Source organism: Antennarius striatus, chromosome 2, assembly GCF_040054535.1.
Source record: "Antennarius striatus isolate MH-2024 chromosome 2, ASM4005453v1, whole genome shotgun sequence".
In the NCBI taxonomy this organism is placed as follows: Eukaryota; Metazoa; Chordata; class Actinopteri; order Lophiiformes; family Antennariidae; genus Antennarius; species Antennarius striatus.
The window spans coordinates 23,837,132-23,849,122 of record NC_090777.1 but is presented as its reverse complement, the minus strand read 5'-3'; the positions used below and the strand labels follow the sequence as shown (position 1 = coordinate 23,849,122).

General features: G+C 40.4%; 1 protein-coding gene across 3 annotated transcripts; it reads left to right on the top strand.

Annotated features, from left to right (window-relative positions):
* The first annotated feature begins 13 nt into the window (after positions 1–13).
* On the top strand, positions 14–10,817 carry uckl1a (uridine-cytidine kinase 1-like 1a). Of its 3 annotated transcripts, none has more exons than XM_068342309.1 (15): positions 14–118; positions 3,279–3,466; positions 3,691–3,797; positions 4,723–4,893; positions 5,213–5,284; positions 5,436–5,625; positions 5,719–5,780; positions 6,531–6,547; positions 6,726–6,824; positions 6,912–7,005; positions 7,438–7,500; positions 7,579–7,701; positions 7,912–8,019; positions 8,365–8,521; positions 9,192–10,817. In XM_068342309.1, exons 1-15 carry the CDS (start codon positions 36–38, stop codon positions 9,269–9,271), a joined length of 1,614 nt encoding a protein of 537 aa, XP_068198410.1. In that variant the 5' UTR covers positions 14–35; the 3' UTR covers positions 9,272–10,817. The 3 variants fall into 3 exon arrangements, 2 of the variants coding, with proteins under 2 accessions (XP_068198410.1, XP_068198419.1); XM_068342318.1 differs by lacking the exon at positions 14–118 and adding an exon at positions 1,411–1,812; XR_011038927.1 differs by lacking the exon at positions 9,192–10,817 and having other exon boundaries at positions 7,881–8,019; positions 8,365–8,405.
* Positions 10,818–11,991: the final 1,174 nt, after the last annotated feature.

Sequence of the window (11,991 nt, the reverse complement as noted above, 5' to 3'; positions counted from 1 at the left end):
ATAGTTCCACAGCACCGTTAAGAAGGAATCCATCCATGGCTTTCACCAGCCGATGCCGGCTCCGAGGGCTCAGGATGGAAACGGAGTGCGGGAAAATAATGTCGTCCCGCTCGGACAGGTACAACATGCTATGAGTATTTCTATCCCGTCTTGAATTATCTGTGCCGAAAATATGAAATTTGATCTTTTATTTAATTTACTTCAGTGTCCTGATCCTATAACTGACCGCTAACCACACTGACCTCCCCTTGCTCCGCCTCCCCCAAGCATAAGTACCTGACATAATGTCGTCTTTGGTTTTTAATAACATTAAGTTATAACCTCTCTGACAGTATTAAGTGGTAAACCGTACATGTAGGACTACAACAGGGGCAGCAGAGCTGTCGATTCCTCAGACGTGTCGGAAACATGGAGCTCTTCAGGAGTGGATGAGCTCCGTGTTGATCCAGTTGTGCGTCACTAGTGACAAACAATTCACATATATGAACCTGTATTTCACAAATAAGCATTTAGTCTTATAGATATAGTCGCCTGTGTCATTTTCAATATAATTCTCCTGAAAATAAATTAATCTTGATTATAGTAATGAGAAATAATGTAAATGTGCCTTACATCATACATTTTCTGCAATAAAAGTAGCCATAATAGACACAAGAAATAAATCCTTCATTATTCTACTAGTACATTTTCAAGTGACGAGTTTACTTATGTAAAGAAATGACAGGATAAAACATATCAAATGAATGATAAAAGATAAAGTGTTAAAATATGTTTAAAAACAAGAGGAAATGAGAAACCTGAATAAAAAATTCAAAGTACTTAGAAACGTGAGCAACACTTTAATGCTGTGTTTGGATCAGCTTGATTTTAATATTAAAATACTGTTTATGCTTTAATGTATCATCAATAAAAATGATTATACCAGAAGTAAACATAAATAAATAGTTCCATCTTGCATTACAAGCGCCTCCATCGAAGATCATATCACACTGAAAATATATACAATATAGTAATGTGGATGATTGGTTATTATCAGTTGCCCATATGTGTGAATGTGAGTGTGACCAGTTTTGTTTGTTTGTTTGTTTGTTTGTTTGTTTGGTAGCAGGATTATACAAAAACTAATGAATGAAGCTAAACATATCCTAGAGGCAATTACATAATGTCAATGAACCAAATCCGGGTCTGGATCCAGGAATTGTTTTAAAGGACATTGACAGAGATTAACTCTTGTTTTCACAATTCTTTTTGGTGGATAGTTTCTTATCTAAGGGCTCTAAGTGTGAACCTCGTGAAACATCTGTCAATTTATAAAAAAACCCAAAAAGATATCTTTGATTTCCCCAACGCACCGTCACAAAAAGATGTTTCCAGTGTTTTTTGTCCCTCTGATGTTGCGGTAGATGAGATCAGTGAAGTAGGAGGAAGGATCAGCAGAACCCCGTCTGTCCTGGTCCTGGCTTTTCTTACAGGTGCCTCTATTAATACCAGCCTAGCAGCTCTTTTCTGCCAGCGTTACACTGATCCTCTTATTGTCGGTCACACAGAAAGACGTGGACAGAGATAAAGAAGGGCAGTGGCGTAGAGAGGGGAGCACATATTAACAGTATAAAACAGTTTAAGACACCTGTGGTACACGTCATTTAGTCAGTGACTGAGGAAGCCCGTGGCGTGAAACCCGGTTGTGTTGGGAGGTTGCCACAGCAACGGGAGGCTGGAGGGCAGGGGTTTGTTGTCGGAAGCAGATATGACTCTGCTGGACTGTACCGGAGCTAGAATCTCAGGCTGTTGGTCCCTGAGGTCTGATCGCAGGTAAGATGTGCCGGTTTTCCCAGTTTGCTTTACTGCAGGAAAGTTTTTCCTGGTAGATAATCCCTGAACAGGTTGTTTGGAGGTCAGGATACAACGTCATTTGCGGGGATTTCAGTGTTTTGTCTGCGCTCAGTTGCAGAGGGTTGCCTCTGGCGTGTCATTACTGAACAAGTATGTAACAGTGCCTCAGATGAATATGCAAAACATTCAAGAGTTGTGTTTTCCATTCATAGTTCATGTGTGAATATGCTGTTGTGAATAATATTAGAAACAAACAGAGTGTAATTTGATTTAGAACTGCAGCCTGTGGGAAAACACTAGTCCCAAAATGAGTCATTAAACAGCGTGACGCACAAACAGAGATGTTTTATTTGTTTCCTGTAAGCTCTGGTGTGAGAATCTAATCTTAATTAAAGGGATCTAAGCTCTAACATGTCGAGTCGCGTCCCAAACAGCTACCTCCATTTAAACTAGACACAAGAAGAAGCATTTAAATTGTCTGGTTAATGTAAATGAAACTGTAAAAATACTTAAATACTACATGAACATATTCAAATACTGTCTACTACTATCATAGATTGATATATTTTATAATAAATTGCTTGATTTATATTACAGCCGTTGCACTATGCATCCAAAACTGAACCAAACATAAAATGGAATATAAAACATCAGGATAAAATAAAAGTTAAAATTGTAGAAGAATAAAATTCAACATCAAGTATCAGATAATTGATATAAAGTACAGTTTGAATAGGAGATTTAAAAGATGCAACTGATGCAGCTTGCCCCAATAAAAGAAGGTCCCGTCAGCGTTAGTCACAAAATTTGATATTTATTTAATTGTTCTAAAAAATGATCTAAACTCAAACAGCTCCTGTACTCCTGCAGAATGTCATCTGACTTCTGTTAAACATCCATCAAGTACATATATGAAATTATTTAAAATTCAAATGGGGACTTCATTATGAAATGTCGTGGAGTGAAAATATCATACTTTATATTGAAATATTCTTGCAAAGTACACATCCACTGTCTTTGACCTCACAGCAGAATTCTCCTTTGCAGTAAACTCATAAACAATTAAACTCAACAAGCCCAACAAACTATTTGTGGAATTGCACCACAGCTTTTTTTTTTTCACATGCCACAGGTTTTTAACATATTTGAAATGACATCTTGATAAACATTCAGCTCCCTGAATCTCTCACTCTTTTGTTGAGTCTTTAAGAATCAATTCTAGAAAAATTAGGGTGATGGGATCAGATTTCAAATCAAAATTCAGATCAGGAGCTGGACAACGTTTGATGTGAGGCAATGTTCTCAGATCCAGTGTGATGTGTAACAGACGTCAAATATGATTCTGTTGTGATTGTGTTGTCAGTGTGTAGAGAACACCCCTGGTTGTGCAACACACTGCGTTCAGGCTGTGACCTGCCCTGTTGTGGATTGTTTTGGTTTTGCAGCGGTAGCGGGGAGGACTCGTTGGACCGGCTCCTGCCCCCCACCGGGGCCCCTCGCAGAAAGAGCGCTACCTCACTGAGTAAAACTGAGCCTCCTCTGCTGCGCACAGGCACACGCACCATCTACACAGCTGGCCGCCCCCCCTGGTATGACGAGCACGGAGCGCAGTCAAAAGAGGCCTTTGTCATCGGTATGATGATGCATTCACTCCTCCCGTCTGCCTCATCTTCCTCGGTTCCTTCCCTCCCGACAAAATGTTGTGAACGACACAACCTGGCCTTTTTTTTTTTTACCGTTCTGTCTTATACCGTGTAACACTTTGCTAGCGTTGCACATGCATGCTGACAGACATTAGACACACTCAAAAAGAACCACACACATAATGGGCCATTCAAACGCTGTGTGGATCTGCAGGGTTGTGTGGGGGCAGCGCCTCAGGGAAGACCACCGTAGCCAATAAGATCATCGAGGCTCTGGATGTGCCGTGGGTTGTGCTGCTGTCGATGGATTCTTTCTACAAGGTGAGAGACGGGTGCATTTTCGCTTCTTTTATTTTTTCATCATCTCTGGGATCTTATAGCATTTCAAACACCTAAAAGCAGTAATTTCACTGTTGTCATGACATATGAGTTGATGAGCTCTTTTGACGTCACCCTGCAAATTACAGAGTAGGTGTTTTGTACACAAATCAGAAACTCGCAACAAGCCTACAGCCGTATGGATGCAAGGAGATGACACTTGGAGTGTTTTGTTTTAGATTTATGCCTTCATGTTGATTGTGTAATTAAAAAGGGCCAACTGTGTGCATTGGTTTCACTTTGTTAAAAAAAAAAAACCTGCCAATGAAGGATGATTAATCTGACAAGACATGTAGGCCTTAGTTTTTAGTCTCATCCTCCTCTAACCACCAGGTAAACCTCTGACTGCTGGCTCCAGTGGAAAATGTCAAAAATTACACTGAAATCGATCACAAACACAAATTCACATAAAACAACATAATCCTGTCCAGTTTCGAAATAACAAATGAGTCTCTTTTCACGTTCTTCTCTGATACGAGTAAAGATCGAATCAGCATTTGATCCCAATACTTCATTATTTTTCTCCAGTATAATAGTAAAAAAAATAAAATAAAAATAATAATTACTAGAGGATATACTTCTGGCAAGGCCAGCCGACCCTTTAATCTACTCAAACTACTTAATCCAGATTCCTAAGAGATGTGTAGAATCATAATGACTGCTCTCAGAGTTCTATCAGTCAACCTCTTTGGGCTCATGCTTTATCCTTCCACCAGGTTTCATGATAATCTGTCAAGCAGTTCATCCATAAATGATGCAGATGCTGAAAAAAGTGTAGAAACCCCACCAGATCCTTCCCATGTTTCTGGGTGAACTGGAGAATTTAGTATGCAGACTGGAGACTGACACAATATTCTGTGTTTTGCAGGTCTTATCTCCTGAGGAGCAGGCTCTGGCGGCGAGCAACGACTACGACTTTGATCATCCGGCGGCGTTTGACTTTGAGCTGCTGGTTGCCACCATGCGGAAGCTGAAGCAGGGCAGGAGTGTGAAGATCCCGGTGTACGATTTTACCACGCACAGAAGGCATAAAGACTGGGTGACTCTTCTCATTTCTCCCTGGGGGCTAGAACAAATAACCTAACATTGCTGTTTAATCTCATTACATGTAGTTTCTCATGCTAGGGGTCAAAGGGCACAAGTATCCCGGGACATTTTGGCTGACCTGTGAAATACTTCTGTTCTTGATTCGTCCTAGAGATCATAGATGAAAGTGACAACTTAAAACATATCATTGAATAAAATCCTGTGCAGTATTGTGTTTTTAAAACGGTGTTTCTTAAAATGATGTTAAAAAGGCTTCATCGTACCAAAACTGACTGACTGACTGAAGGCTCTTTCCCTTCTTTTGAATGCAGAAAAATGTGTATGGTGCCAGCGTGATCATATTTGAAGGAATTATGTCTTTTGCAGACAAAGAGCTTCTTCAGGTAAGGCTCTGCTCGTTCATTCTTTCCATTCTTTTTGAAGGATTCTTGAGAGAAACGGCACAATCATCGCTGGTTATTGTTGTCTGAGCAGCTGTTATTGTGGAGTGAATATTATTGAACCGCTCGGGGTGTTTGCTCTTTCTGACTGCAGCTCCTGGATATGAAAATCTTTGTGGACACAGACTCAGACATTCGGCTGGTTCGCCGGCTCCGCAGGGACATCACAGAACGAGGACGGGACATTGAAGGCGTCATCAAACAATACAATAAGTTTGTGAAGCCGGCCTTTGAGCAGTACATCGAGCCAACCATGAGGCTGGCGGATATCGTCGTGCCGAGAGGTGAGACACCGTCCCTCGTTGATGAACATTCTACAAAGGACACGCAAATCACTTCTCAAACTGCTCTGGTCTCTCCGTGTGTCTCCTTTCAAGGTGGAGGCAATATGGTGGCCATCGATCTGATAGTCCAGCATGTTCACAGCCAGCTGGAGGAGGTGAGGAACGCAAGAAGGTGGCGCCACCATGTGTCTGAAAGGTGTAACAGGCAGGGAGAATGAATCCTTTGGCGCAATAACCTGCTTTCAGTTAGAATTAAATCAGACATGCACAAACTATCAGGCTTTATCCTTTTAATTTTAGGAAGCAAAGTCAAAATACAAATCTGTTGTTGTTCTGTTTTTGCCTCATTTTAAATGAAGAGCCTTGCTTGTCTGTGTCACTGATGTGAACTTTTAAGACTATTACAAGCACAAAAGCATTGATTCGATTCAATTTCCCTGTGGCACACCTACCTTTTCTATAAGAGTATGTAATGGAGCTCACCATTTTCCTGGTCAGAGAACTGCAGCTGCAGATCTTTGTTTTGTAGGCCTGTAATATGTTCACACATGTTTTAGTAATCTAGCCAGGAGATGGAAAAAATAAAAACATAAACAAAAATATAACATCTGTGGTGGTTTTAATGTAGTTTTTTTTTAAAAATTAGCTTAAAAATTAAGCAAATATCACCCTCGCTTGACCTTATTGCCCTACTACAGCTCACAGAACACAATGTTATGCGGGGCAAAAGAAAATAAAAAGTTTAAGAAGATTATCAAGTTATTAATGCTTTTTTTTTTTTTTACAAATAAAAATATGTATTTGCTGTCTGTTTAAAAATCTTTAGCAGCTACTCAGAGTACATCTCAATGTTTGCATCTTTCACCCCTCTTTCTTGTCTTTTATTTTACCCTCTCTCTACGCAGCGTGAGCTCAGTGTCAGGTATGCTGATAAGTATTTTCACTCAGTGTTGGCAGTCTGTGCAGACTTCTCTGTGTCTGTATTTCTAAGTTTTTTATGATGAGTATCTCGGGTCTTAAAGCCTGGCAGCTTCTCCTCCATGTAGCAGAACAACACAGCGAAGCATTTTGATCTGATGGAGCTGTGTTTGGTTTCTCAGGGCTCTCCTGGCCTCGGCTCAGCAGACCCAGCCGCTGCCGCAGACGCTCAGCGTGCTGGAGAGCACGCCGCAGGTCAGAGGCCTCCACACCATCATCAGGTACGGACGTTTTCCAGAGCGAGTCCCTGTTCCTCTGCACACAGTTTGAGTTTAAAGCATTTTCTTTTGTTTTTTTCTGTAATTCAGGAATAAAGACACCAGCCGAGATGAGTTCATCTTCTATTCAAAGAGGTTAATGCGGCTCCTCATAGAGCACGCGCTGACGTTTCTGCCCTCTCAGGTGGGTAAGTTTTTAGTGAATGCGGAAGTGAGATTATTTTACTGCAATCCTGACCAAACCAATTTGATTTCTAGCAAAAGTGACATTACACCTAAAAGCAATAGTTTCATGATAGTTCAACCCCATCACTGATGCAAATGATGCGCTCTGTCCATCATTTGCCACCTGATCTGTTGGGCGTCCATGTCCAACAGTCTTTCGATCCTGCTTTCTGATGTCTGCATTACTCGTCCTGTGGATGTGTGCAAGATATTTTAGTTGATGAGCAATGCAGATAGACTTGATCGATTTGGGTATTTGAATTTACACTCTTGTCTCCCATCTTCGCTCATATTTATCCCCATCCTCATCCCTTTGTCGCTTATATCCAAGTGTCTTCACCCAGTCAGCTGTTAGTGTAATAAAACTCTTTTTGTCTGTGTTTTCTAAAAGGCCTACGTAGTTCAGACTCCACAGGGCCCTGAATATGAGGGCCGCAGTTACAACGGGAAAGGGGTGAGTGGTGATTTTGCATCACAATCTCGTGTTCATTGCTTCCTCGGGGTCTCTGTCATCACCGCCTCGTCTCCACAGATCACCGGCGTGTCGGTCCTGCGGGCAGGAGAGACCATGGAACCCGCCCTCAGGGCCGTGTGCAAGGACGTCCGCATCGGTAAAATCCTCATCCAGACCAACCTGGACTCAGGCGAACCAGAGGTGAATAAAAGATGTCCTTTAAATGAGATGAATGAACGTTTCCGTTATTCTCAGAGATTCAAAATTCACATTGAACCAACAATAAAAAATGTTTAGATTGTTTCTTTTTTTCTTTTTTTTTTTCTTCCACATGATGCGTGTCTCCGTGGTAACTACCCTTCCTGCTTATGTAACCATAGTAACCTGTCTCCTCCTCTCGGGCCTTGCCAGCTGCATTACCTGCGTCTGCCTAAAGACATCAGTGAAGATCATGTCATCCTAATGGACAGCACAGTCTCCACCGGCGCCGCCGCCATGATGGCAGTACGAGTCTTATTGGTAGGTGTGGTTTGACATCATTACTCTTCAGTAACTTTACAAAAGGGCCTCTGTTCTCTTCAATGTGGAAATCAAAGACTACACATTGTCACTGTGTAGTCTCTGATTTCCACATTATATTACATTGTATTTCTGCAAGGTAAAAAAATTAAATGTTTCCCTCTTTCATTCTTAATTATGTCACTTAATTATCCATCTGATGATAGATAGATAGATAGATAGATAGATAGATAGATAGATAGATAGATAGATAGATAGATAGATAGATAGATAGATAGATAGATAGATAGATAGATAGATAGATAGGCATTGACATCTGTTGCTGTGACTTGTTTTGCTGAGCAGGATCACGAGGTGCAGGAGGACAGGATCGTGTTGGTTTCGCTGTTGATGGCAGAGCTCGGGGTTCACTCGGTGGCCTACGCCTTCCCAAAAGTCAAAATCATCACCACCGCCGTGGACAAGAATCTGGATGATTCTTTGCATGTAATTCCAGGTATCGGTAAGTCATCACACACGTCCATTCTCCCTCCTTCTGTGTTGGTTTAGAACCAGAACATGTGTTTTTCTCAGAAGTAGAATTTCTCTGCTTTGTTCCTCTCAACTTTTGAACTATTCCAAGATGAATAAAAGATTATGTAGAAAAGCTTTTACTCACAAGTATTTCAGATGAGTATTTTGAGCACACAACTCCTCTTCAAGAGTTGGCTTTTAAGGTATGATTTTACTCTTACAGAGTCAGAAAAAACCCCAGTGGTCTTTACAGAAAAAGAAATGTGACAAGCATACTGTTCAAAGTTGACAGCTTTCATTTCATGTCCCAGCAGATTCTAATTTAATGCTTGTGTCACTTCAGATTTAAAGCTAGCAATCTCGATCACAGAAATGTGTATATTATATGGACCAGTAGGTGGTCTGTACAAATAACCTGTGTCCATACACGACAGTAAAAAGTCACCGGAATGTAAGATACATTCCGGATACCACCTTAAATAAGATATTTATAATTTTTGAAAACTGTCCATGAGGTGTCATTTCCAAATCTTTTAACATATGAAGCTTTTTTTTAACTTTGTCTTAGTTTTTAATCTAATATAAAAATTAGATTAATTTTTTTTATCTTATTTAACCCATACCTACTAAAGCACTGCTTCCCTGCTGGGTGTTTTCAGGGGACTTTGGGGACCGGTACTTTGGAACAGACGGGACAGACAGCTGGAGTGATGAAGACCGAGAGCAGCCATCACACTGACACAAGCATCTGTGAGCCTTTGACAAAGAAAATACTACACTACTTGAAAAAACCCATTATTCTAGAGCTTTCCCTTTAGGTACATACCAGCAAAAATGAAAGAATAGATATATAATTTGTTTCCTTTTTTATCTCCTCTTCATTTCCTTTCGTATTCTTATATGTCAAATGAGTCTTGATCAAGCATGAGGTATATTTTATTCTATTTACATCTTAGTGTTTGTCATAAATATTTCATGCACAGAGGTGCAGGAGTGCCATTATCTTTGAGATAATAATTTCATTAAAAAAAAGTTTTATTTCTGAAGGAGCACCAGCTGTTCATGAATTCCCTTCTTAACATTTAACACTAACCATTTTCTTCAAGTGTCAACAGGATGCAAGCAAACATTTACAGCAATGTTCAAGTGCGAGTCGACAGCGTAAACATGGAGCTACTCCAGCATCATGTGTTTTTAGTAAGACATTATTACTTATGCGAAGAAGCTAGCATTGCTTTAATTTTAATATGGAGCTGGGACATGGTACCACTGACATTTAGTCAGCAAATTCTCTACACGAGAACTGTTTATGTGCTGCTTGATTTGATTTAGTGTTTCTATTTTGTGCCTAGCTTTGTGTATCTAGCTTACATCTGAGAGGACAAGCTAAACATCCAATTATAAGGGGAAAAAAAAGCATGTAAAGAATATTTTTTAAACTTGTTTTTTCATGCTAGGTGCATTCCAGAAATCCATGATTAATATGAGTCTGTAAAATGCAAGTAAAATAACATTATTTAAACAAATATTTGTCTTATTCAGGGGGCATAGAACAACTACTATTTCATTCATTTTAACTTTTTAAATTTTGAAAAACTTAAAATGAATAAAAATTTGTAGTTGTTGATAAACAATTGAGCTACATGGGAATTTACAAACAGCTGGTACAAGAATATGTCGTGTATACTCATTTCTACTTTAAGCTGCTCATATATGTACTTTTTTATATATGTAATGTGATGAACGCACATAGCTGAGTAGTTGTGAGAAATTTTACATCAAACATCTTGTAGATTTATTCATGGACATTAGTTGTAAAATGCCTTTAAGTGTATAAGAAATCTTCAATTCAGGGTATAAGAAAACATGTTGGAGGTTTAATTCATATTTGTTTGCCGTTGTCACTGCCTGTTTGTACTTCTTCTGGAGATTGACGTGTTGGGACTGATCTATTTGAGCGGATCTAGTCATCAATGTGACGTCACGGCCACGGTCACGTGTTCACCGCTAGTATTTTCAACTGTCCTGTGGTCGCAGGGTTCAGATGCAGGTTTCCGTGCCCTCTCCTGTCATTCCCCTTACGGCCTATGGGGGTCAGTATAGTTCACATTTAGGATGATTTTTATAGCGTTTCCCTTTGAGAACTCAGCCCAGCTTTATGGTCCAGGAGAATGCGCGCACACACACACACACACACACACAGACACAGACACACACACACACAGACACACACACACACACACACACACACACACACACACACACACACACACACACACACACACACACACACACACACACACACACACACACACACACCACTCATCTGAATCACAAGTTAGCTACATTGAGATTCAAAGTCATGAATGGCAATAAAAAAAACCTTTATCTTTCAGTTTTCTCTCTTGTGTTTTGTGTTTACTCCAAACAGGAACACACCTCTTTCTCCCAGTTGGTAATGAAATTACTCCCCACCTGGTTTGTGACCTCGAAGTTGTTTCTGATCCTCTGTCCTTTGTTCATTAAGTGTCTTCAGTGTGTATCTGGCAGCCATTCATGTATGTATTCAGTCATTCACACTCCTCATAGTGAGGCTAACACATGACATAAGCTGTGAATGTATCATCTTCACACCTACAGCATCTCCTGTTTCCTACATGTTTGTTTTGGGTTGATTTGTGTGTGTGTGTGTGTGTGTGTGTGTGTGTGTGTGTGTGTGTGTGTGTGTGTGTGTGTGTGTGTGTGTGTGTGTGTGTGTGTGTGTGTGTGTGTGTGTGTGTGTGTGTGTGATAGCTCCTCACTGAGCGAAGTGACACTGTGATCACGGATGTCACACGACTCACGCTGTATTCTCCAAGACAGCAGAAGACTCGCTCGCCCATGCGACTACTGCCTCAAGGTTAACCTGTTACCATGGAGACAAGCCCGCCAATGAAAATTCAGCAGACGGTTGCGATGTTGACTGCAAGCTTTTTGTTTTAAGGGGTGACCTATTTTTTTCTCTCCCCCCTCTACAGCTACCCAGAAGCAGATCCTGCTACTCTGTACACGTGTAGAAATCCACACACATGGGGTGAAAAAAGAAAAGAAAACGTCTACTCACATACGTGCACACACATGATGCACGCTCCGTGTGAAATGAGGTAGTGAGGTTGCACACAAAAGAACCAAGGGACAACAGAAGCAACATGAGAATGTTAAGACATTTTCTGACAACACATTTCTGTCCTTTGATTGCATTGAAGACATGAATCTACAGGCAGCTTTCAATATCAGAGGAAATGGTTTAAATCAAAAGTCAGTTAATCATCCATTTAGACGTCAAAGAGAACTCCGGATGATATCCAGACCGCACAGATCAGCGTCATCAGCATTACTCAGCAAATTATGCCTTCTTTTAATTTTAATAACTGACAGTATGAGATAAAACATCTTTTTTTTTTAAAAGTGCCACTTTAT